The sequence below is a fragment of the Panthera tigris genome, chromosome F3 (assembly GCF_018350195.1).
Source record: "Panthera tigris isolate Pti1 chromosome F3, P.tigris_Pti1_mat1.1, whole genome shotgun sequence".
In the NCBI taxonomy this organism is placed as follows: domain Eukaryota; kingdom Metazoa; phylum Chordata; class Mammalia; order Carnivora; family Felidae; genus Panthera; species Panthera tigris.
The window spans coordinates 28,229,885-28,257,769 of NC_056678.1; the positions used below are offsets into that span (position 1 = coordinate 28,229,885).

The 27,885-nt window shown below is 36.1% G+C and overlaps 1 protein-coding gene and 1 long non-coding RNA gene across 5 annotated transcripts in view; one reads left to right on the forward strand and one right to left on the reverse strand.

Annotated features, from left to right (window-relative positions):
- Window positions 1-2,566: 2,566 nt before the first annotated feature.
- Window positions 2,567-8,632, forward strand: LOC122235961. The gene is made up of 3 exons (XR_006214126.1): window positions 2,567-2,653; window positions 5,736-5,898; window positions 8,546-8,632. It is a non-coding gene; the product is annotated as an uncharacterized LOC122235961 (long non-coding RNA).
- The window catches only part of TOR1AIP1 (torsin 1A interacting protein 1), a 42,488-nt gene continuing 22,821 nt past the window's right edge, over window positions 8,219-27,885 (reverse strand). For all 4 annotated transcript variants that reach the window (XM_042976659.1, XM_042976657.1, XM_042976655.1 and 1 more), the window contains 6 exons: window positions 26,824-26,877; window positions 23,762-23,803; window positions 23,154-23,222; window positions 12,643-12,687; window positions 12,220-12,276; window positions 8,219-9,153 (listed from right to left, as the gene is read on the reverse strand). In XM_042976659.1, the coding sequence (XP_042832593.1) occupies window positions 8,366-9,153; window positions 12,220-12,276; window positions 12,643-12,687; window positions 23,154-23,222; window positions 23,762-23,803; window positions 26,824-26,877 (1,055 nt within the window). In that variant the 3' untranslated portion in view covers window positions 8,219-8,365. The remainder of the gene's footprint in view (window positions 9,154-12,219; window positions 12,277-12,642; window positions 12,688-23,153; window positions 23,223-23,761; window positions 23,804-26,823; window positions 26,878-27,885) is intronic.

Genomic DNA, 27,885 nt, shown 5'->3' on the forward strand with positions numbered 1-27,885 from the left:
TACATTTAATACAAATTTACACCAATAAATGCCTTTTGAAGCTGGAAAGCTGACCTAGTGATATGAACAGAAAAGATTAGATTCCTGACATAAATTTCTGGTTCCATCACCGACTCGTTGTGCATGCTTAAGGAAGTTATTTAATCTCTTGGTATCTTAGTTTCTCCACCTATAAAACTGGGATAATAATATTTGCTATTAGATAATGTCAACAAAGCACTTGGAGCACCTCAGAAGAAAGGCACCACAAGTATTTTGCTATCTTAAGCATGACCTCATACTGTCTGAAGAATGAACATTACCAGGCTTGTTGATTATCCCAGCACCTTAATTCCAAACTTTTCCCGTTCAACTGCTTTCTGGCTTTACTCATTTCTGTTTATACTCTTTACATATTTTAACTTCATTGTGCTGTGTGTATTGTTTTGAGGAAATTTGGTTCTTTGAGGAAACCATGAGACCATGCTTCAATTTGTTTGGTTTGGGTTGTTTGTTTGTTTGTTTGTTTAAACTCATATGCCTATGTTTAAGATTTGAAACAAACACAGAGCACTTAAACAACTTTCTAATCATAGGAGACAACTATAGCTATGCAAATCATATTAGCCTTATCCATTCACTGCTCTTGTTTGTGTTCTTTATATTTCATTTCATATTAAAAGGTCATTTTTAGCATGCACATATATATTTATATTCCTCCCTGAACACTGTGTGCAAGATTTAAGGCAGATGTTGAGACTATTGTAAAGTTTGACGTTTGTGTCACTTTCCTAGGGGAATGAGATAACATGATAAAAAGGCAAAAGATTAGTTGCTTAGGACTAAATCTGAGCATAACCTATAGTCCAATCCTCTAATATACATTGATCTCCTTGGGGAAAATGGTAAGGGTCAAATAGTTACTTCAAGAACAACCACATGACTCAAAAAGCAGAGCTGCTAATTCAATAACAATTAACACTTAGATGAACAAACCTTTGGTTTGGGGGACCTACCAGCTAATGATAGAAAATCTAATTCTCTGAGACTATTCCCAAAGAGAAAGACTTCATTGGAACGTACCCATGAAGATGTTATATTTCATACAGCAAGTATTACACTATACAACCACAGTGGGAGTCATCTGTTCAACTATAGACAGAGTATGGCCTTCTAGAGATAAAGGCTCTTTCAGAGGAGACATCCAGTGAAATACTTTGGGGTTTACAGTATTTTCAGATATTAGAAACTTTGCCAGTTTTATAGAATCAGCATTGACAGAGATTTTAAATATCTACTTCAATGTACACTCAGGTTGGGAAATCAGAACCATAGTCTGCCTTTGTTATTGGAAAGGTACTCTTTCGAACAGAGTTCTAAACATTTTAGCCAGATTTTATCTCTATAGAGAGGTGTAAATTTCATCAGGTAATGAAGTGATCCCATAGGTCAGGCACTATGTTTCCCTAAATTGTACCCATTATATGTATATAAAAAAAAAAAGAAATGGATATTATGATGGGATAGAATGTAGTGTGATGGTTAACAATGTAAGTACAATGTAAGCTCTGGAGTCACATGGTCTGAGTTCAAATTCTATCTTCAAAGTATAGCTTTGTGTCTTTGTTTTCTCAACTATAATAGGGAGAGAGTAATAGTATTTACTTCAAAGGATTATGAAAATTAAATGAGATACTATATGTATGGTGCAAATCATGGTGCTTGGCACATGATAAGTGCTCAAAAAATGTTAGCTATCATTCACTCCATTTATAGACTTCACTAAGCTTGAAGTGTGACACAGTTTGGGATCTCTGAGAAGCAGACTCTGACAAAACTTAATGTGCTAGATGTTTACTAGGGAATGCCCTTGGCGTGAACACCTATGGAAAGGAGGTGAAGGAAGAAGGATGGGGTTGAGGGGGGAGTCACATTATAATACAGGTACCATAGCCTCATCTAATCCCATGGGAAAGCTCTAGAGTGCAAATGGTCCGTCCAAATTGTACTATGATGGACTGAGAAGGCCTGGCCCTTATATTCCCTTAATCAGTCATTGGATGTGTACCACTCTCTCCCTAACCTGGCATGACCTTGGGCAAAATGACTCTGCAGCTGAAGTAATCCATGAAGTGACTGACAGTGAAGGCTCTTCCCTGACCACATGCCCAGTATTTGGTGCAACACATCCTTCCTTGAAGGTGATCTAGGTGGCACATCTTTGTGTTCAACACCGGGTAGTCTGTGCAGCACTTGGGAAATAATCTCAACCAGTTATAATTGTTTGAATAAAAGTGAAGTCTTTAAAAATAAAAGGATAGTGAGATCGAACAAGCCATGGAAAGATGGGAGAAAGAAGTCTATATATGTGACAAAAAGCTTTCTCGTTCTTTATAAAACCCCCAGATTTTTACAGACGGGGTTTCTGGTGACTAGAACTGCGATGGTTGGGGTTTGTAACGGAGGTGTAAGCTAGGAGAAAGTCCAAATACTCTGCATCATAAGGGTCACTTAAGAGGGCGGAAATAGAAGCCAGCCAGTTGATGTCACACAGAAAAGAATTGAGAATAAGAATTTAAGTGAACAAAAATAACTGACATTGTACCCTTTGATGTCCTCAGCACTTTCAAAGTGCTTCACATATAACAACTGACTTCATCCTCACAATAACACGGTAAGATTTATTTACATTATTTCCCCCATTTTAGAGATGAGGGAACTGAGGCAGAGAGAAGTTAAGTGATTTACCAATGTCGTTGAGCAAGAAAGGTATGGAGCTGGGATTTGGACCCAGGAGGTCAGACTCCAGACTCCAGACAGTAGGACTTGTGCTCTTAGTCATACATTCCCTTCTGTTTCTGTGCAATTACCAATGTTTTTGATGCAAACGGACTCTTTCTCAGCAAGTCAAAGAAGTGCCATTTTGCATCTAGGCTGAGAGAGGACGAAAACAGAGGCTGTACGGTATGCAGGGACAGCTAAGACCTGGGTTACATATAGGTGTTTCAAAAAAGATGAACTGTGAATCTACACTGCAGGTCTTTAGTTACAACAGCACGATGCCAGTGTAGGTGAGTATGAGTCAACAGGACTGTGTGACGACGGTCTTCAGACTTTTGGTGCGGGTAGTACTTGGATTCCACAAGCTGAGCAAGGAGGAAAGAAAGAAAAGGGTTTAAAGGAGAGCCACGAATAAGAACCTACAAATTGGAAAAATACTCCAACCTGTATAGAGCCTGAATAGATTGGGGGGAAAGTACGGCATATGGCGTTTCTAGAGACTAGGCGCTTAGTGGTTGACAATAGATGTTTTAAAACCAGACTGCCCAAATTCAAATCTCTGCTTTGTTACTTTTTACTTGGATATTCTTAAGTGTCACTGTACCTTTCTGTGCTTCCGTTTCCTATTAAATGGGAGTAACAGTACTACCTGACAGTGTAATTATGAGACTTCAATCTGTTAATACACATGAAGCACTTGAAACGGTGTTTGGAGCATGAATAAACACTTAGGCAAATAGCTGACAAAAAGTAAAAAGGGTGACAGACAACTTAACACGTATTCAAATATAAAGACCTTTATGTAGATCTGTTCCATCTATTTTGTGACACGATGAGAGAAGGCCACTTAAACTAGGAGAGATTGAAAGAAAATTGCCCATCCAGAATAAATACTGAGTGAATGTTCTCTATAAAGGAGTATATAGCATGGAGTAGATTCTCAAGTTTAGCCTAAGAATGGTACTGTCTACAATTGGGGGGCAGGGAGGGACTTAAAGAATCAAGTTTGAATCAGGTACATAGTCTCCTACCATTACACTTGCCCAAGAAACAGTCTGAAAACTAAAGAAGGTTCTCAGTGTTCTTTTGAGGGACTTATAACAAATTAGTAATAGCTATTATATATTAAGATAGTACCTGAAGTGTTAATAACTGTTATTTCTTCAGCATAAAAAATATCAACGCAATGGGAAGAAATCAGAACACATTTGTAGCAGAGCTACAAAAAGGACAAGATTGCCTAGACAAAAGACGCAGATTTTAAAATTTTGATAGTGTTTCCATCACCCTTTATTTCATTTTTTAAAGTGAAAATGAAATTAATTAACCAGTATAGCATCATGTCATATAAAGGTCTTTATAAATTGGAAGATGTATTCAGTTGTCCCTTAACCGTATCTGCCCACTTGTTGGCCTGACCTTGGGAAAATGCCGTTCCCCATCCCCACCCCATGGTCCCTGTTAAAGGAGTGACCTAGACAGCTATGCTTCATCATATATTCTTTTCAGGGATCATCCATACACTGGGTTGAGCCAAGCAAGTTCATTCTCTTTGTGCGTTTAAGTCACAAAGGGGAAGTTACTAAGGTGAAGTAAGCCAGAAGTAGAGGCAGGGGGGATGGTGGCTGAGCTCTCCATCGGAAGTCCTCTCATTCCCAGTCTCCTGTCTGAAGAGTCTGAAATGCATTCTTACAATACCCACCCCACCCCTCTTTCTCTCTTCTGCTTGTTAGACAGCGTTTTTTTTGTTTTTTTTTGTTTTTTTTTTTGTTTTTTTACAATCAAATAATCCCTGACTTATTATGTGTCTCTCTCTACTTCAAACGGCTAAAAGTCAACAATGACATACAGAGATAAGAGTTGAGTCTACCACTGTGTATTTTGTATTTGGGGAGAGAAGATACATGAGCTAAATTGAATGAAGAGTTATTTTTAGTAGTACAGCACTTTGAAGAGTCCTCTGTGAGGTATTTTCCCTAATATGACATGCAATTAACCAAACCTTGTCATTTCTACCTAAATATTTTTTCTTATCCATTTTCTCTCCACACTCATAGCCATCACTTATTTGGATTATACTACCCTCTTAGGCATTATAAAAAGGTGTAAGGAAACTTGCTTTTTTATTATTTTTTATTTTTTTAATGTTTATTTTTTAGAGAGAGAAAAAGTGGGGGTAGGGACAGAGAAAGAGGGAGAAAAATCCCAAGCAGGCTCTGTGCTGTCAGTGCAGAGCCTGACATAGGGCTCAACCCCACGAACCATGAGATCTGAAATCAAGAGTTGGATGCTTAACCAACTGAGCCACCCAAGTGTCCCAGGAAACTTGCTTTTTATAGAAAACTCAAACTCCACATCTCAACATAAAGACCTCATGTCTTCCCAGTTTTGTCTTTTAACATTCACCTTCCCCTTGAAAACCCCTCCCTAATAATCCTTGCTTCCACCAGAAAAGAACCAGTTTCCCAGGGCATTGGTCCCCTTCCTTAAATTACTCACAGCACTACTGAATTGAGGCTGACGTAGTTATATCGCTTTAGAAAAAGGCTCAGAATAACAGGAAAAAAGCAAAGAATATACTAAGATGTCACTTACCTATTTTTAGCTAACTAGGTAGGGCGTGCAGTTTTTATTCAACCAATACGATCGAGCAGTCTCTGTCGTTATCACTGTGCATATATTTAGGATACTCTCCCGCTCTCAAGAGGCATATGGTAGTACAAGCGTGCTAACTGTGGTGTCAGGGATAATACATGATGAATGAGAGCATAAAAAAGAAGCACCTAAATAGTATTGGGGGAAGGAAAGTAGTGAAGATTTCAGTGAAGTTCTGCCTAAAAAACTCAGCCCTGGAGAACAAATAATTAGCAAAGCATGTAATTGGGGGAAGGGAGAGGGCCTTGAAAGTCTAAGAAAGTGCAAAAGACAAGGGTACAATATGAAAATGTGAGGGGTTTCGCCCTGTTTATGCTCAGGTGACAGACTCTATCTTCCCCACAATCCAGAAGAGGCTGCAAGCACACCAGGACTTCTCTGAATCTGCGCCAAAGAGAGAGAGGTATTCAAGGCAGGAGCTTCCTTTCAGTCAACAGCAACCTCAGCTTGTTTTCCGACTCGGAACCCACATCTTCATCCCAGGTGGCTAAGGCTAGTAGAATCCTCATACTGTAAGATGTTACTCTATGACTTTGATAAGGACAACATAGAATAGTCCATGATCTACTCAAGAGAAATGCTTCCTTACGTTGCCAACATACAGTCCACTTTCCAAAGACCCAAGATCAAAGGGAAACTGGATTTTTATATCTTTAGGCATTAACTAATGGCATGAACTATGCAAACTCATTTCTAAATGACAGTTCTCTTTATAGAATGAAAATCAAGTTTACTTCCAATCTTTGTCTTGAGAATTGGAGCTTTAGAAAACTTCCTTAAATACAAGACGGTCATTAAAAGAAGGGAAGCAAATTAAGTTTCTAGAAATCTCTAAGACCAGTACTGTACTGTGGTTTTTCCTGAGCCGACCTTGCCACCCAAAGTCACACTGTGCCTAATTTCTAGAAACCCTAATCCTATGTTCAAGCTGATGAGTTATTAAATTTTCCCTTCATATGTATAAGGGACAAAAATGTATATAGTCCATAGATAGATATACGGTATATGCATGGTATTAAAATTTCAAGGGGGTAGATGGTTAGGGAAAAAAAAAATCTGAAAACACTCTTTAGGGAGGGGAGAAGGACAAATTTGAGAAACACTGCTGTAGATTCTTTTGCCAAGTCAGGAAAACCTAAATTAATTCCAATATAGTGATAATTCAAAAATCCCTGGATGAAACAGAAGAGCATGGTGATTATATTTTTAACCAATGTACTTGTAAATGGCTACAATTCTCTGGCCTTTGTTTCTCCTAGCAGAAATTACTAAAATTGTTCAAGTGTAAAGAAAACTCTAGGATTAACTGGAAAAAAAAAAAGGTTCATGAATCATCATTAAGTTTACAACACACAGAGTACAAACCAAGAAAGTAAATTTATTTAAATTACTAAAATAGCTTCTAAAGTCATTTACAGATCAGCTGCTACAATTATTTCTCCTGAAAGACATAAGTAACATTAATTTCTTTAAAATTATTTTGGTCAGCGAAACATTTAATAAAAACATTTGTCTCTCCATATAATATATGTGTATAAAATAAGCCTTTTCAAAAACTCTTGTTTTTAGAATCCTCTATAAATCAGATGACCTGACTTCTGACAGTCAGGAACAATTTTCAATAAAGGGTATAAATTTATGAATACGGGTTGTCCTAGTTGGAAGGAACCGGACCACACTCTACTACCAGGCATGGGAGGATCCTCAACAGGTGAATGATAAAGCCAATGACTGCCTCTAGTATTCTAAAAACAGTATTTTCATTTAAGGTTTGTAGAAATTAAAAAAAAAAAAAAAAAAGGTGTATCTAGAATCTTACGATTTTAAGAATAACAAAGCAGTCAACAGATGAGAAAGGTCAGTAACAGATGCCAGGTTACAATTGAAATACAACAGCGGTACAGGAATGCACAGTAGTACATCTCAACATTCTCCACATATGGTAAAGTTCGCTTTCTCTTTGGCTCGAGGCACTCTTAATAAAATTTATCACGTGCATAGTACATCTTTATATTTGTAGAACTGCACGCAGAAAATCAAATCCTTCTTCGATAGCCCAGGAAAGCCGGTTAACCAGTGATTTACCAATTCCTGTGATTATATTTCTTAATTCAAAACAAAGGCTTCAGGATATGTCCAAAATAAACTGCTCTGAACTGACCACACCCTTAAGAGTCAAATGGACAAATATGCTAAATCTTATTATATACATGCTTTAAAATCCTTGGGAGGACCAAAAATTTCTTAAAGGAAAAGGACACGTGAAAAACAAACCCCAGCAGAATTCACTGAGAATAGAGTTCATATGGCTATACCTGAATGACCTAAGTCTCAGTGGCTTATTTTAAATTTCATCTTGAAGATTTTCCCCCTTACCTTCCTCATTCCACAATTTCTCCTTTTCCTTGCCTCCTTCTCCTGCCCTCCAAAAACAAAGAAAACAATCCAAACACACTCAGATGACCTTTCATTACTCTTGCTCCTAAAAGTGGAAACTAAGGAACTCGCACCTAAATGATGGTAAAAGAGAATAATGGGAAAACCCACAGTTGCATTTATAGAGCTGCCTTACTAATAGCAAACTCTGTGAAAAATCTAACTTATAAACTTGGGAGGATTCATAGGAAGGAGCCCAATCCCCCCCAACCTGGTCTGGTCATAACACGGCAGTAATGATTCAACCTCGAGTCTAAACAGACTAGGGGACTGCGTGTAAGTTGTAGTCCTCAGAGATCATTAACGCAGATCTTAATGGAAACAGGGAAATGATTCTCTCAAATAACAGATCATTAGGGTGAACAAATGAGTTAGATGTTCCATGTTTACCTAAGAATTTAACATCCTTTAAAAAGAAACCAGTTCTTTCATAAAGAGCTCTGAATTCTGTCTCTGGTTACAAAGGCTGAAAAATTCTCCAAATTTGAGACATGATTTTGTCTTCTGTCACCCTTTATAAGCAGATGCCACTTTTCAGGGCATTTTCAGGTTGGACAGGCAGGACCAAGTGAGAAATACGGCTCCAGAGCCCACTCAATTTATCCGGGTCCATATGTTTGTGGGAGTTGGGTGTGTCAGCGTTGGTGAACTTGACTTTGAGGAAATCTCTCACTTTTTCTTCAATCTCCTTTAGGCCTAGACTGGTTCCAAGCGTCTCCTCCTCCAACAAGACAGTCAGGACTAAGGCTACATCTTTGAAGGCTGCATTTTCATGGTCACAATACTTATAGAAGATCAAAGTGGAGCCTGCAGGCAGTGACTCAAAGCGATGTACCACCGCTGCGTTCTGGCCATTCGTGAACCCATTGCTCAGTTCCCAGTCTACCTCTTCTTTGACAGTATCACTGTCTTGAGTAGCTTTGTCCGCCCCATCAATCCGGATGGCACGGACACTGTGGAAAGAAGAGTAGGCATCAGCAATTTGTTCACTCAGACACTTCAGTGCTTCTTCAGCATCTCGAGCAGCAGTGAGCAGCAAGATAGCAGGCTGAGGCCGAGGCTGGGAGCTATTCAGATGTCTTTCTAGGAATGTAAGGCTCCTTTTCCACAGCTTCTCATCTTGACCTTGGTACTTATTCATAAGTTGTTTCATCTGGTTCTGGAACTCTTGAACAGGAGTGGTTTTTACCTCAGGAGTACGAACGAAGAGAAAACTCCCGATGGCGAAAGAAGCTACCAGAACGAGTAGGCACCACCACTTCATCTTGACAAAAGATGCACTTTTGGGTTGTCCAGCTGCTTCTGCTCAGGAAAAAAAAAAAAAAAAAAAAAAAAAAAAAGAAATGCCAGTGATCATTTTCTTAGATTCAAGGACAAACGACTTGTAAGACCAATATTAATTTCCATAGACATTAAAAGTGGAAGGAATTTAAAGAACGGAGCGGGTAATTTATTTTCTTAAAGAAAGGTTTATCACATGTATTCAAGAAAATCTCACACCCCTAGGTTTTAAGTTATGTGTGTAAATATGCGTATGTCTCTTCAATGTCAAAATGATAAAAAGTCTTAGAGTAAAAAATAGAATTTAAATGTATGAAATGACATAAGTCAGAAATAAGATAATTTCTAAAGCAAAACTATTATTACTACTATTAATATTTGAGAGATAAACAATACTAAAAGGTTAATAATACTAAAATACAAAATAGATTTTTAAATTTAGGTGCTCAGAATTCATGTAGCTGATCATCCAAGGTGGAATGTTTCTGAAGCATACAAAGGGATTAAAAAAGGATGCACTGTAAGTGAATATCTTCCATATATTATAATAGGTAGCTGTCCCTTTAATTGCAGATGCCTATCTTTTGTGGAATGCAAGTTAACACCAGTAAAACTGAGTTTGCAACTCATGGAGTGCCTGGGTGGCTCAGTAGGTTAAGTGTCCCACTTCAGCTCAGGTCGTGATCTCACGGTTCTTCAGTTCAAGCTCCAAGTCGAGTTTTGTACTGACAGTTCAGAGCCTTGGATTCTGTGTCTCCCTCTTTTTCTGCCCCTCCTCTGTTCCTGCATGTGCTGTCTCTTTCTCTCTCTCTCTCTCAAAAATAAATAATAAACATTAAAAAAAATTGAGTTTGCAACTCATCCTTAATTATTATTGGCAATAATGATACCAATTACATTTACCTAGCACTTTCCAGTTTAATAAAGGACTTTCTCATATACCACTTCATTTAACAGGAAAACAACAATAATACTTTTATACCTTTTATTTATTTATACTACAGAGTTTTTAGAGAAATAGTTCTCAAAGTGTGACTGGTGGGTACCTTGAGATCATTCCAAGGAGGTCCTTGAGGTTAAAGCTATTCTCACAACATTAAGATGTTATCCGACATTTCCCACCATGTGGACATTTGCATTGATGGTGCAAAGAAAGCAATGGTGGGAAAAACAACTGATGCCTTAGCATGAATCAGGGTAGTGCCAATACAGTTTTTGTATTCACACCCATTCATTTAAGGTTATCAGTGAAACTGCTTCATAAAGCAAAATTTTTCATTTAATACTCAACTCTTGAGCACAAATCTTAATATTTTATGTGAAGAACTGGGAAATATACCTAAAGTACTTCTGCTACCTAGCACAGCACAGTAGTTGTCTCGAGGAAAAGAACTCCGTGCAGCTGAGTTGAACTGAACTAGTACTTTTAAGAACAAGTGACAAAGAATGGTTAGTCAGACTTGAGTATTTGGCAGACATTTTCTTGAAGATGAACAAAGTAAGTCTGTTGTTTCTAGAAAAACAGCTGACAATATTTGTTGCCAATTACAGAATTCATGGTTTAAAGTGAAAATTAGGATTGTAGAAATACTGTATCTGCCACTATAAGCTTGACAGCTCCTGAATACTTAAGAACTTTTGTCTTGAGATTGGTGGCGATATCAACAAATGTTATCTTTTTATACTGTATTAAAAATGTGTCAGGGGCACCTGGGTGGCTCAGTCGGTTAAGCGGCCGACTTCGGCTCAGGTCATGATCTCGCGGTCCGTGAGGGCTGTGAGTTCGAGCCCCGCGTCGGGCTCTGTGCTGACAGCTCAGAGCCTGGAGCCTGTTTCAGATTCTGTGTCTCCCTCTCTCTGACCCTCCCCTGTTCATGCTCTGTCTCTCTGTGTCTCAAAAATAAATAAATGTTAAAAAAAAAAAAAATTAAAAAAAAAAAAAATGTGTCAACATTTGGAAGATCTACATAACTTAGTGAACCAGTATTTTCCGAATGATAAGTACATGATATTCCATTCAAAGTATAAGAAAGACCAATGGATTTTAAGGTAACAACATAAAAAGTTCATTAATATGGTCTCAGGTTTCACATTTCAAGTACCTTGTTGAGTTTATCAGAATATCCACAATTACCTGAAGACTATTAAAAATCTATATTATCATTATAAAGCTGGAATGTGGCATATACTGCAACCAAAACAACATATTGTAACATACTGAATGAAGAAGGAGATATGAGAATCCAGCTCTATTTTATTAAGCCAGGCATTAAAGAGATTAGAAAATATAAGCAACTGGTCACTATTCTTACTAAATTATTTCAAAATAAATAGGCACTTTAAAAATTTTTCAATTTTAATTTCTAGGTAAATACAGACAGGTATAACACACACACACACATATATACATATATACATACATGTATGTATACATATATACATATATATACATATATATGTGTATACATATACACACACATATATATGTACATATATATGTGTATATATATGTATATATACACATATATATGTACATATATATGTGTGTGTATATGTGTATATATATACACATATATATATATTCTTTAGGTATTTATTAATTTTGCTAGTAGAAAGCGATTATGAGACCAAAGCCTGAGAGTCACTGTGAAGATTTTTCTTAGTACTTATTCAGGACAATAAGGAGGCTTAAAGAATTAAAGAAACTTGCCCCAAGGCTACACAGAAGGCTAAAGTGGTAGAGTCTGTAGACTCTAAAACCCATGGTAATCCTATTATGTCATGCTATGTGCCATCTTTCTTTTGATTCAGCAAGGTTCACTTGGTTATTATTAGTAGTGCTGCTTATTAACTTTTGCTCTTAGTCTTATGGATAGTCTTATGGATAATTGTTTAGTCTTATGGATGTTATTTCATATCGTTTGTCCTTAAAGAATTTCACTGCTAGTAAAATATATACTTTTTCCTCTTAAGTGTTTAAAATACAATTCTTCAAATAGCATTGTTTGCTGTCAAAAAAAAAATTAAAACAATTATGAATGACTGATTTCAGAAACTTGCTTATAAAAACTGAACAGAAAAACTTACTTTGGCTGGAAGTTGATGGAAACTGGTTTCCAAGTTCTGATTTCTGAATGCTGTCATCTAATGATAGAAGTAATAAAGACTTATCAATTTATGGTTCATAATATAAGTATTTCCAACAGAGAAAGAAAATACAAATTCTACCATGAGAATATGAGGCAGAAATCAGCCAGAAATAGAAGAAAAAGTGGAAGATCTAAGCACCCATTAGAATGACAGCTCCTTGAGACTCAAAAGTTATTTCTTTCATAATTATTCACAGCATGCCATGGTCTAGTATAAAGCATACTTTTAATACATTTGTTTTGTGAGAAAGCCTTAAAGTATTTGATCCAGATTATTTAATGGAAGTGGTGAAACTTATAGCACAAAGTTAATAGAACAAAGAAAATAAGTACAACTAAAAGAAAATAAAACGTATTATACCATCTGAAAAACTGCCATATATTGAACTCCTGTCTGGTGATGATGCTGTAAGAAGGGGAAAAAAGGACAAAATATGGATTATGGATTATTGAGCTACTGGATAAGGGGTTTTAAGGTAAAACTCAATCTTAATCCTACTTTCTACCTCAAAATGATTCAAATATTTACTCTGGTGCTTCTGATCATTTCAAATATCAGTAATATTTTTTAAATTATAGTACAAACTTTTCACCGTTTCTATTAATAGACAATTCTGTTTTATTTAGGTTTGTGGTCAGATTTCAAAAATAATTTTCTCATGACTCCATCAAATCTCTACTTCTATCATTATTTTAGCAAACAAAATTATCCTAAATTTTTCCTTTTTCCCTCAGTGCTTCTTGGCATGACCACAGATTTTAACGTAAGAAAGAGAAGAAATGGAAGGGCAACTCTCAGAAGGGAGAGAGTTACTAATTCATATGACCTACATTTGCTAACACTGCCATCTATCACTTGCCTGGGATTTTATAACTTACGTATATATAAATGACCTTCCTGGTATTTACCAAGAGCTTTCATTTGAGAAACACAGGACTAACCTAGAGGTATAAAATTAGCACTGCTAAGGTATAGAAATAGCCTTATTTTTGCTTATATGACAAAAAATCTCAAATGAAACAAAATGACATCAACCTTAAGGCATAGTTTCACAATTACTAGTGTAGCCTAGAAAATAACATCATTTAGAAACTTGTAATTTAGGTCACCAAAGTTAACAACTGAATTACTAAAACAAACAAGTAAATTCCATCAAGTGATATTTATCTTGAATACCTTACTCTATGGTTACAAAGATCCGATGAGATAGTATATAATATTATGATATAGTAATACATAACTATAATAATATAAAACTATATATAACACTGAATCACTAAATTCTATTCCTGAAATAATTAAATTATAATACATATTATTATATAAAAGAATCAAATGAGACATTTTATATAACACATATAACATATAGCTATAATATATATTATACTGATTATAATATATAACATTATACAGTTATTATATAACATGTAATATTTACATAACTCAGAGAACATCTTAAATTAAAAAAAAATTTTTTTTTTAAGTTTATTTATTTTTAGAGAGAAAGAGGGGGAGACAGAGTGTAAGTGGGGAGGTGCAGAGAGACAGGGAGACACAGAACTCAAAGCAGGCTCCAGGCTCTGAGCTGTCAGTACAGAGCCTGACACGGGGCTCAAACTCACGGACTCATGGACTGTGAAATCAAGACCTGAGCTGAAGTCGGCCGCCCAACCAACTGAGCCATGCAGGTGCCCCAAACTTAAAATTTTTTTTAAATTAATAATCCCTTTATAATAATATCAAAAAGAACTAAATATAAGGAATTAACTTATTAGCAAAGAAGGTAAAAGACTTGTACACTGGAAACTACGAAATACTAATAAAAGAAATTAAAGCTGACACAAATAGATGGAAAGGTACCCCATGTTCATGGATTGGAGAATTAATATTCTAATAATGTCTAGGGGAGCCTGGGTGGCTCAGTCAGTTAAGTGACCAACTTCAGCTCAGGTCATGATCTCATAGTTTGTGAGTTCAAGCCCCACGTTCGACTCTGTCCTGACAGTTTGGAGCCTGGAGCCTGCTTTGGATTCTGTGTTTCCCTCTCTCTCTGCCCTCCCCCCCCCGCAACACACACTATCTCACTCAAGAATAAACATTAAAGCAATCTATAGATTCAGTATAATCCTTATCAAAATTCCAACGGCATTTTTTACAGAAATACAAAACAATCCTAAAATTCACAAGGAAACACAAGAGGCTCCAAATAGAGAAATTCTGAGTAAGAAGAACAAAGCTGGGTGCATCACACTTCTTGACTTCAAAGTACATTACAAAGCTAGAGTAATCAAAACAGTATGGTACTGGCATAAAAACAGACATACAGACCACCAGAAGAGAATAGAGAATCCAGAAATAAATCCATGCAGATATGGTCAACTGATCTTTCACAATGATACCAAGAATACACAATGGGGAAAGGACAGTCTCTTGAATAAACGGTGTTGGGAAAACTGGATATCCATAAGCAAAAGAATGAAACTGGGACTCTTATACCATACACACACAAAAAAAATCAATGCAAAATGGATTAAATACTTAAACATAAGAACCCAAACCATAAAACTCCCAGGAAAAAATGCAGGGAAAAAGCATCCTGACACTGGCTTTGGCAATGTTTTCCTGTATATGACACCAACAACACAGGCAACAGAAGCAAAAACAGACCATGTGATTACAGCACACTTGAAACATGTGATGAGTTATGTGATCAAAATCACTTTAAGTTTTACTTTGCACCTGTTAGGATGAGTATTATACAAAAGTCAAGAGTGAGGTATATGGACAGAGGATGTAGAGAAATGGGAACCCTTGTGCACTGTAGGTGGGAATATAAATTGCTGCAGCCAGTATGGAAAAAGAGCATGAAGGCTCCTCAGAAACTGAAGAATGAAACTAACAATACGTCATGCTCCTCAGAAACTGAAGAATGAAACTACCAATACGATCCAGCAATCGCCCTATTGGATATATATCCAAAGGAACTGAAATTAGGATCTTGAAGGGATATCTGTACGCCTATGTTCACTGCAGTAATATTCATGATAGCCAAGACGTGGAAGTAACCTAAAAGTCCACTGATGGATGAGTGAATAAAGAAAATGTGGTATATCCAGTTAACCCTTGAACAACATAGGTTTAAACTGTGCAGGTCCACTTATATGTGGACTTTTAACACACTGAACAATTTTTTGAAGATTTATAACAATTTGAAAAAACTCACAGTCGAAATGCATAGCCTAGAAATATTTTTAAAAATTAAGAAAAAGTTAAGTATTTCATGAATACATAAAATATATGTAGATACTACTTTATCATTGACTACCATAAAATACACACAAATTACAGTAGAGTTAAAATTTATCAAAATTTATGCACCCAGACTGTACATGGTGCCATTTGAAGCTGAGGGAAATATAAACAAACATAAATATGCAGTATTAAAATTTTTTTAATGTTTATTTTTGGGAGACAGAACATGAGCAGCTGAGGGTCAGAGACAGAGGGAGACACAGAATCAGAAGCAGGCTCGAGGCTCTGAGCTGTCAGCATAGAACCTGAAGTGGGGCTCGAACTCACAGACTGCAAGATCATGACCTGAGCCGAAGTTGGGACACTTAACTCACTGAGCCACCCAGGTGCCCCTAAATATACAGTATTAAATCATAATTGCATAAAATTAACATATGTATATACTTTAATAATGCCATAATTGTTATAGAAGAAACCATCAAACCCAGAACAATAAATTCCTGCTGGAGAAAACTGTGTCCAGATGTGTGTTATCTTATAGGATTTACAACACAGCTGATCAAGGAAATCATGAGAGAGATCATGAATATGGCAGAAAGGTGGGGGGTGAAGGGTATCAAGATATGGATTTTAGATTTCACGATATACTAAAAAGCTAGAATAAGCAAAATAGTATGGTACTCACACAAAAGCAGACACATAGATCAACGGAACAGAATAAAGAGCCCAGAAATAAATTCATGATTATATGGCCAATTAATCTTCGACAAAGGAGGGGAGAATATAAAATAGGAAAAAAGACCATCTCTTCAATAAATAGTGTTGGGAAAACTGGACAGCAAAAGACTGAAACCGCATCACCTTCTTACACCATACACAAAAATAAACTCAAAATGAATTAAGGACCTAATTCATTAAATGTGAGACCTGACACCATAAATGTGAGACCTGACACCATAAAAATCCTAGAAAAGAGCACATGTCTCTGACATTGTCCAGGCAACATTGTTTCTAGATATATTTCCTGAGGCAAGGGAAACAACAGCAAAAATAAACTGTTGGAACTACACCAAAATAAAAAGCTTCTGCACAGCAAAGGAAACCATCAATAAAACTAAAGGACAACTTACTGATCAGGAGAAAATATTTGCAAATGACATATCTGATAAAGAGTTAGTAACCAAAATATAGAAAGAACTTATACAACACACACAAAAATAATTCAATTAAAAATGGGCAGAAGACATGAACAAGGAAGACGTTTCTACAAAGATGACATACAGATGGCCAACAGACACAGGAAAACATCCTCAACATCACTCATCATTAGGAAAATGCAAATCAAAACCACCAGGAAATATCACTTTACACTGTCAGAATGGCTAAAATCAAAAACACAAGAGGGATACCCAGGTGGTTCAGTTGGTTAAGCGTCTAACTCTTGGCTTCAACTCAGGTCATGATCTTGTGGTTCGTGGGACAGAGCCCTGTGCAGGCTTTGTGCCACCAGAGGGGAGCCTATTGGGATTCTCTCTCCCCCAGCCCCCCCCTCCACCCCACTCTGTATCCCTCCCCCACATGCAAGTACCTTCTCTCTCAAAATAAATAAACTTAAAGAAAAAAAACAAGAAACAAATGTTGGCATGGACGTGAAGAAAAAAGAACCCTTGTTGTACTGTGGTGGGAAAGCAAACTGGTACAGTCACTGTGGAAAACAGTAGGGAGGTTCCTCCAAAAATTAAAAATAGAACTACCATATGATCCAGTAATTCCGCTACTGGTTATTTATCCAAAGAATATGAAAACACTAATTTGAAAAGATATATGCACCCTATATTTATTGCAGCATTATTTACAATAGCCAAATTATGGAAGCAGCTTAAGTATACATCAATAGATGAATGGATAAAGAAGATGTGGTATAAAAAAAAAAGTGGTATATATGTGTGTGTGTAAAAGAATAAAATCGTGCCATTTTCAACAACATGGATGGATCTAGAGAATGTAATGCTAAGTCAAATAAATAAGTCAGAGAAAGACCAGTACCACATGACTTCACTCATATGTGGAATTTAACAAAGAAAGCAAAGAAAAAAAGAGCCAAACAAAAAGATTTTTTTTGTTTGTTTTTGTTCTTTCTGTTATTTTTTTAAAGAATTTTTTTAAGTTTGTTTATTTATTTTGAGAGAGAGTAAGTGTAAGCAGGGGAGGGGCCGTGAGAAAGAGAGAAAGAGAATCAGAAGTAGGCTGAGTGCACTGTCAGTGCGGACGGAGCCCTATGTGGGGCTCGATCTCATGAACTGTGAGATCACGACCTGAGCTGAAATCAAGAGTCCACAGCTTAACCAACTGAGCCACTCAGGTGCCCCCCCCCAAAAGAGACCTTAACTGTTGAGAACTCATGGTTACCAGAGGGGAGGTGGGGGGGTGGCGAATGACATAGGTGAAGGGGATTAAGGAGTGCACCTGTTGTGATGAGCTCTGAATAACTGTGGAGTCATTCTATACTGTACTCCTGAAACTAATATAACTAGACTGCGTGTTAATTATACTGGAATTTAAAAAAAGACATGGGTCTTGGAGAAGTTCAAAAGCTAACAAACACGCCAGAGGAATTAACAGAAGACGACTTGACGGAGAAGGTGTGCTTCTCCTTGACAGAGATGTGGCATCATCTGATGCCAGCCGATGAGGAAGAAGATGTAGAAGCAGCAGCGGCAGAAAACAAACTGACATTAGATAATGTGGCCAGTTATTCAAGACTGCTTTTGACTTAACGACAAGGACCCTTTTATGATAGAGGTACTGAAACTAAAGGAAATGGTGGAAGAAAAACTGGAACCATATAGACACACTTTTAGAGAAATGAGAAGGCAAAAAAAAAAAAAAAGTGAGACAGAATTTAAGTATTTTGGAGCATGCCTGCCTCCCGTTTCATGTTCTCCACCTTTTTGGCCTCTGCCACGCTTAAGACAGCAAGACCAACCCTTCTTCCTCCTCCTCAGCCTACTCAACACAAAATGACAAGGTTGAAGACCTTTATGATGATGCACTTCCACTTAATGACTAGTAAATAACCATCACGCAGCACAATGAACTGATCTGTTGCGTGTGTATGAGTGTCTTGGTGTGAAAATCTAATAAACTGTATGGCAAGAATTGTACGAAGTGTTTTTGTGTCATCATCTTCTCCTAAGTGTTCACTGTGTAGCACACTGTGTCCAAGGCTTGTACGGAAGAGGATAGCCTATCCTTACCCAGGCATAAGAGGAGTGATAATCAATACAAAATTAATAAGGTTAGTTTTCTTACTGTTTATTAACTTTGCTTTCAAGGAATTATGATACCATATACCTCTCTCTCTAAGTAATTGCAGAAACTGCCTGTCAGCCTATCATCACAGGTGAATGTTTTGTTTTGTTCTTTAAAGTAACATTATGTTTCCAAATACTGTATTATGAATCTGACTGTAATAGTGTCTGCCATAAAAATTTTACAATGATTCATTTATTAGTGTATCAGTTAGGCTGCTATGAGGCAATCGTATCGATTACACGAGGCCACCATAAAACAATCATACTGCTGCTTCTTCATTATCAACTCGTGACTCGTTACACTTGCAAATAAATACAAATTGCTTTTTTACACTGTATTTTCATTTTTAATGCCTAGTGTTAATAATATGTATAAAATCTACAGTGTTTTGCATCATATAAGACAATATAGCTGTAAGTTCTGAAAATTCATTTTGTGAGGAATCTAAAATAGTCAAGTTCACAGAAGCAGAGAGGTGGAATGGTGGTTGTAGGAGGGAGGGGAAAGGGAAAATGAGGAGATTTTAGTTAAAGGTACACAGTTTCAGGTATACAAGATGCCTAAGTGCTAGCAATCTACTGCAAAGCATAGTACCTATAGTTAACAATACTGTACCATATGTTTAAAAATTTGCTAAGAGGGAAGATCTTATGTTAAGTGCTCTTATCATACACACACATAGTAATAAATAAAGAGAGTGGGAGGAAACTTTTGGAGGTGACAGATACGCTAACAGTATAGACTGTGGTTATAGTTTTGCGGATGTATACTCATCCCCAAGCATATCAAGCCTGTAATACATTAAATGTATGCCAATTATACCTCAATATAATGTTTTAAAAAGTTACTATATGAGGACACCAAGTAGAGGAACCAATAGTGAAAGAGCATGTGAAACATAATACAATTGTCTTAGAAAAAAAATCCATCAAGAAAATGTTTATCTTGAATATCTTAATCCATGGTTGCAAAGATCAAATGAGATAATGTAAGAAAATTCCGTTAAGTGCTCTTCTATGATGATTTTAATGATAAAGAATAGCTAAATAACAGTTACTATCTAACACATGTAATATATATAAAATTCATAGAACACAAACTTATAAGCAGGGTATATACTGTTCAGGCAGACAGCATTCTCTAAGAGGTAATCTCTATCCCTCTTCTTATTAAAAATATCATCAGAAATAGTGACAAAAATTCCTAAAAAAACCCAAAAAACAAAAAACACACCACACATACACACCACACACACACACACACACACACACACACACACACACACACACACACACCTTTTTAAAAGATAAAGCTCAAGGTTTTCCAGTCAGAAGAGTATGGTAACAATCACTCTATAAAAGTCAAGTGCAGAGGACATGAATCTTTCATAGTTGTTATTACTGATTATTACACAATATATTGTTAACAATAAATAAGTAATCATTTAGTAATTATTTACTAATTAGTAATTATTCATTTGGTATTCAGACTTAAAAAGTTGTGTTCACATATATAACAAGATAATTAGAATAACCAGTCATAGGCACTATTGTCCCCAAGTTAAAGGTAAGAAAACCTTAACAAAGGTTAAGTGGCTTTACCAAGGTCACTCAATTAGTAAGTAGAAGAGCTGGGACTGCAGCTCTAACTCCAAACTCTTTGTATCTCTGAATTACTTTTATTTTATTTATTTATTTTATTTTTATTTTTTAATGTTTATTTATTTTTGAGAGAGAGACAGAGCATGCGCAGAGAGGGGCACAGAGAGGGGGAGACACAGAATCTGAAGCAGGTTCCAGGCTCTGAGCTGTCAGCACAGAGCCCAATGTGGGGCTCAAATTCACAAGCTGTGAGATCATGATCTGAGCTGAAGTTGGCTGCTTAACTAACTGAGCTACCCAGGCATTCCTCTGTGCAGAGACAGGTTCCAAACATGTATATCAATGAGGCACAGACTCATAGAGGCCTGACCTCTCCCTAGATACTCTTCCCTATTCTCACTGTTTTATTACCTGGGAAATAGGAAAAATAAAGACAGTGATTCTATCTTCTCCAAAAGATTAGAAAACAGGCAGAAACCCAAACTGGGACCTGTCTACCTAAGGAACTGTGCTATCATGGGTTGACAATAAGGATGTGAAAGTCCCAGGTTCTTGAACACCTAAGTCTAAAAATTAATTTTTTTCTCACTAAAGAAGATGGAAATATAAACTTAATGAAATAATGAAATTATTAGAATGCTAAGCAAAAACCATTTTAAATGATCTTGGATTAAAGAGGAATCTGTCAGTCCATATGAAAATCACTGCAGGCCTCTACTTTCACTAAAAATATTTTCATGTTCACTGTTCTTAAAGTTCTTATGTAGCTAAAGGTCTAAAAAATTCTGTTATCTGCACCTCAGTGTGCAAACTTCTGGCATATAATTTCTATATAATTCTCAAAGCTCTGTATATGTAGTAGATGGCTATCAATCAGTATGCAGATATTTAAGCCATAATAAATACACTAAGACAAAGCAGGGACGCAAACAGACTAAGCCTTACCTATTAATTTAGCAACTAAAAAAAATCTATTTCTGCATTCTAATCAGATCTTCAGTATAATTATTTTCCCTTCTCCATTGCATTTGTACAATGTCTTATCAGAGGAAATAAAAATTATATATTTTTGGTAACAAAGTGTACTACAGTTACCTGGAAGAAATATATCTGTTATCAATTACCCGGAATGTATAGTTAAGAACTAAGAAATAAAATAAGAACTGAGTTTTTCATAGAAAATATACTTAAACTCATCCATTTTTACTTCCAAGAGTTTATTTCTTAGATCTTCAAAGTAAGTTTTAATTCTGATACTGGTTACAAACAAAATCCTAGTAAGCTAAAAAATATTTGCTTTCCTAACAGGTCAGGAAGAACAAATTGTAAGAAGAAATAGTTTTCTAACACCAGGTACATACAACAATAAGGAATGACAGCCAACAATAAGGCAAGGACAGAAAGTTTTTTCAGTTTTAGACTGAAGAACTCACATGTGGGGTAAAACTTCAACTGTTGGGAACAATGAATTATGACCACCACTACTTTACTGATGGTAAAACAAAGCCACAGAGGTTTGTTTACACAAGCTAACTTTGTCAATTACAGTTAGTCATTTTTTGAGCAAGAGATGGAGCTTTTTTTTTTTTAAATGTTTATTTATTTTTGAGAGAGAGAAAGTCTGAGAGTGAGCACGGGAGGGGCAGAGAGAGACGGAAACAGAGAATCCAAAGCAGGCTCCAGGCTCCGAGCTGTCAGCACAGAGCCCAATGTGGGACTTGAACTCACGGATCGTGAGATCATGACCTAAGCTGAAGTCAGATGCTTAACTGACTGAGCCACCCAGGAGCCCCTTATATTATCTAAATAAAAGAAAAGGATGGGGCGCCTGGCTGGCTCAGTTGGTTGAGCGTCTGACTTTGGCTCGGGTCATGATCTCCCGGTTTGTGAGTTCGAGCCCCGTGTCAGGCTCTGTGCTGACGGCTCAGAGCCTGGAGCCTGCTTCCGATTCCGCGTCTCCCTCTCTTTCTGCCCCTCCCCCGCTCATGATCTCTCTCTCTCTCTCTCTCTCTCTCTCTCTCTCTCTCTCTCTCTCTGTCAAAAATAAATAAAACATTAAAAAAATTTTTTTAAATAAAAGTAAAGGAATACCAAATGACCTTGAGATTATTGTGGTTAGAGTATAAAGAAGGGATAAAGGTGAAGGGTAACTTAATTTTTTTCTACACGGTCAAGGTTTAATGTGGAAACTGCTATAGAAATTATGATAGACACTGAATTCAAAGCATGATTATTTCATCACATCTATATATGGTATTTTTCAGATTCTGTGACACTTAATCCATCCTAAACCTAAACAAGAAAATACTATTTGTAGATTTCATCCTTTATTACTTAATATAATGGGTATGCAGAATTTCTCTGATTATTTACATAAAAGTAAATAATGTCTGCTACAAATAAAAAACAGGTAATGTCAAAAGAGTAGAATTTCATTATCATGTACAGACTGGACTGCAGCTAATAGAACTGAAAACTTCATCCACTGGTTTTCTCCCACCACTGTTTACACTTAACACCAGACCATCTCCTGACATTCCAAGCAGATGGAAATATCGTGTAGTCATAGCTCTGCTTCAGTAATGAAATCACAATCTAAATGCCTATCTGAAGAACTAAATATTTTTGTATACTGAGTAATAAAGAAAAACAGCAAATATACGTGAAATTACTTCAGTAACAGGTAAAGATTTAGCAACTTACTTTGCATCTTAGTCCTTATTCTTGTGGATTGTTCCAACCATTCCTGAGGTTTTTTTTGATATCCCGAGCCTAAAGCAAATGCATATACCAAGATATCATTTCAATATTTTGAAAACGTATACCATACTCCTGTTAGAAGGTAAATTTATCAGAAAGGTAAAACGAAGTTGGGGAAGAAAACAATAAAAGCAATAGGTTCAGAAGTAAAAGATAATGTCAAAGGATCACACCAGTGAAGGATGAACCACTTCCTATAGCAAAATAGACAGCAAATAAATATATAATCACCTAATAGACAAAACTAGGTACCAATCCTTTGTTCTGGTCTATGAGAATGACTGAGTTCAATAATACATGAACTTGGTTTCAATGTATTTAAGAAGAAAAAAGTTAACCATTCACTCTTGCAAATAAGTTACTTTAGGTAAAATAATCCTGAACACATTTCCACATCACAGAGTAATTATACACATTTGATACTAATGTGTGGCGGATTAAAAGGCAAAGAGGGTAAAATGACTTAAAATCCCATTCAAACATTTTGTTGGCAGAATAAGACAAGGTGAGAATTGCTTGACTGATAAAAGAACAGACAACCAACCACTTACTTAGCACTGAAGGTTGCTTATCAAGAGTTATGAAGTCTCGACCTATAACAGAAAACAGAGATAAGGTCATGGAATACTTGGAAATAAGAACAATGAAAATACTGCATAGACATTATACTTGTATACTATGGATACTATAAACCAAAAAATCACCACAAAAATCAAACCTTTCTTTCATCAGTCCCAAACATATATACTATATTCATTGTTTTCCCTTTTCTAAGCATCAAAGTGTTCAGGAATTGGATACTAAGTCAACTTTAAAATCAATACCATCAAAATAATGGCAGCACGTACTAAATGTTCGCCAGGTATCAAGTATAATTTTACTTAATTCTCACACTTTATGTGGTCAACACCATTATTCCCATTTTACAAATATATGGAATATATACATACATATATATACATACATATGTATATACATAATATATAGAAATAGTGTATATATATATATATATATATATATATATAATAATATATATATATAATATGGAAGTAGTAAAGCTCAGATACAAACCCACGCAGTCCATATATGTTATGCTATGTACTGGTGTATATGGCATATACTATATAAGCAATTTTGTGGACATTGCAAAGTAGTTATGAAGTGAAAGTTATGAAGTAAAAAAAGTAGTTACTTTTTTGTTTTGGGATGGTATTTAAGGACAAATGGGATGATTAGAAATGATATTTCAAACAATTATAACAAGGGAAATTTCTAAATCTGTTCTGAAGAAATGAGTTATTTCTACCCAATGATACAAGTATTATTGTAAATTTTTCAAATTTATTTTTTCTAAATACAAAGGTAATATATACATGCTAACTGTAAAAGAAATATAACATTCTGAATTTTTTTAATGTTTATTTTTGAGAGAGAGAGAGAGACAGAGCATGAAGTAGGCAGGGGCAGAGGGAGAGAGGGAGACACAAAATCCAAAGAAGGCTCCAGGCTCCGAGCTCTCAGCATAAAGCCTGATGTGGGCTCGAACTCACAGACTGCGAGATCATAACCTGAGCTGAAGTTGGACACTTAACCGACTGAGCCACCCAGGTGCCCCAAGAAATAGAACATTCTAGAAATGTGTAACTTAAAAATTCATGAATATCTACTAAGTGACTACTACACACAGGAATACCATGTCGAATAAGACATACGAATATTCTTCCAGATTTGTTTTCAGTCTATCCCAACAAAAGAAAAACAGTAGACCTGTTTTTTAACATGTCTTTCATTGATTTGAAAAAGTAGGCTTCATGCCCAGTGTGGAAGCAAACCTGGGGCTTGAACCCACAACCCTGAGATAAAGACCTGAGCTGAAATCAAGAGTCAGACACTTAACTGACTGAGCCACCCAGGAGCCCCAAGGAGTAGTTTTAAAAAAACACCTCTGATGTAGGGCTGTATCTTATAATCGAGGGTATATCATAGTTTAACTGGATGATTTTTCTTTTTCAGTTATACAAAAAATAATGGCATCTTAAATTCAAGGATATATACCTCGATCACCTATTCATTAGTATACAAAGTACTCACTTTTCATAATTGTATGCATGTAGCATAATTTATATAGAGAGATACATTTAAGAGCTTCCAAATATCAAAGATTTAGCATAACAAAGGGCAAACATATAAGATGATTCAGCAAGTAATTTTCCACAAATGATTTTTTAAATTTTTTGTTTTTATGTTTTATTCTCTTTGTTGAGAGACAGAGAGTGAGCAGAGGAGGGGCAGAGAGAGAGGGAAACACAGAATCCAAAACAGCAGGCTCCAGGCTGCCAGCACAGAGCCCAAAGCAGGGCTCGAACCCATGAATGTGAGCTCATGACCTGAGACAAAGTGGGATGTTCAATCGACTGAGCCACCCAGGTGCCCCACAAAGGATTTATTTTTGTGTCTCAGTGGCTTTTATTTTATCTCAGTTTTATCCCAGAACCTGCTAAAAACTAAATATATATAATGTGAAATATGTGGAATTATATAAATACAATGATTAATAAAACAGATTTACAAAGACTTTTTCTTTAAAAACAGTTTCATGTTTCAAGAAAGGTGATGTGGAAGGAAAAAAAAAGTCCTTGAAGATTTTACATACAAGGATATTTTAGATTAATAATTAACTTAAATTCTGGGACTTAATTAAACATGGGAAAGAGGGGCACCTGGGTGGCTCAGTTGGTTGGGTGACCGACTTTGGCTCAGGTAATGATCTCACGGTTCGTGGGTTCGAGCCCTGCGTCAGGCTCTGTGCTGATGGCTCGGAGCCTGGAGCCTGCTTCGGATTCTGTGTCTCCCCCTCTCTCTGCCCCTCCCCTGCTCATGCTCTGTGTCTCTTTGTCTCTCAATAATAAATAAATGTTAAAAAAAAAAAATTAAAAAAATAAATAAACATGGGAAAGAAACAGCATCATTTCTGCTTAACCTAAGAAAATACATATGTACTTTAGATAATCTGTAAAGTACAGAAAAAAAAGGAAAAGAAAAATATCACCAATTATTCTACCATTCTAAACAAATGATTGTTATCAGCACTTTAGTATATTACTTTCCAACCCTTTCTTTTGTTATATTTTTTCAACGTATTGCGAAAATTTTCAAAATTGCAAGCAAGGCTATAAGATTTTGATATACACACCACCTAGCTTTCCATTAACTTCTTATTATACTTTGCTTTATCACTTGTTTATTCATCCTTCCAAACTTTTGCAATAGAGCTCAAATCATACTGCATATAAAATTTTATATCCTTATTAGAATATGTCCATGTAAGTAGGCTCAAACTACGTTAGTTAATTAAACTAAGAATAGTCAACAAATTTATATGGCAAACAAGGACATTCAACAAGTCACAGAAAGCAGATTTTTGTTTTTAAATTTGAATTCAAGGTTGAGTACAGAGATGAAGCAAATTCAAGATGCAGGATGAGTTTTTTAGCATTCACTATACCTCTTTTTCAACACTTTACATTAAAAGAGGATCTTCAAAAATAAAAACAGCATTTGACCACACACACACAGGTAGAATTTCAAGAGTTTAAAACATGGTTTTACTTACTTTGTGATGACCGCCAAAGTGATTCTGGATATTGACTTGATTTCGTAGTTTGATCTGAAAGAACAAAAGAAATAAAGTGCACTATAAAGGATATTGTACTTTTTAAAAATTTTTTTTTTTTAACGTTTATTTGTTTTTGAGACAGAGAGAGACAGAGCATGAACGGGGGAGGGGCAGAGAGAGAGGGAAACACAGAATCGGAAGCAGGCTCCAGGCTCTGAGCCATCAGCCCAGAGCCTGATGTGGGGCTCGAACTCACGGACTGTGAGATCGTGACCTGAGCTGAAGTCGGAGGCTTAACCGACTGAGCCACCCAGGCGCCCCAAGCATATTGTACTTTTTAAACGCATATTTTACCAAGAGAACAGTAAGTAATCAAAAGAACAAAAATATTCAGTAAAACCCCAGGGAATTCAACACTTGGGGCAGTGTTGAATATTTAATTTTTTTTATTTTAAGTAGGCTTCATGCTCAGTGTGGAACGCAACACAGAGCCCAACCACTCAGGTGTCCCAGGAACACATTTTATTTTTTTTAAGTTTCTAAAGAGCCATGTTGTATCTAAAAACTTAACTAAATAATTATCTTTTCCCTAACGACTTTCTAAAGAAAAAAAAATAGAAGATGTAGAACATGGCATGAGGTAAGGAAGATAATGAAACCTTTGAGTTGGGGAACACTTTGAAAGTTTATAATGGATCTTCTTGAAATCATTAATACCCATTTTGCCTCAAATTTTTCTTGTAAATGGTTAATATGTTACATATTTTAGCCTATTCTTTAAAAACTTATTTTCATATAAAAGTGGAATTTATAACTAACTCTGTTCAAAAGTGATCAGATTGTTAACTCGGAAGTAAAAGCATTTGACACATCCAGGTGTGGTAGCTAAATATTTTTGTTAGTGTACTCCTATTATTAAAAAAAATTTGAGCATTGATTTCTAAAACATATTTCTTTTTAATTAAAAAAATGCTTATTTATTTTTGAGAGAAAGAGAGAGAGAGCAAGCGAGTGAGCATGAGTGGGGAAGGGCAGAGAGAGAGGGAGACAGAGGATCCG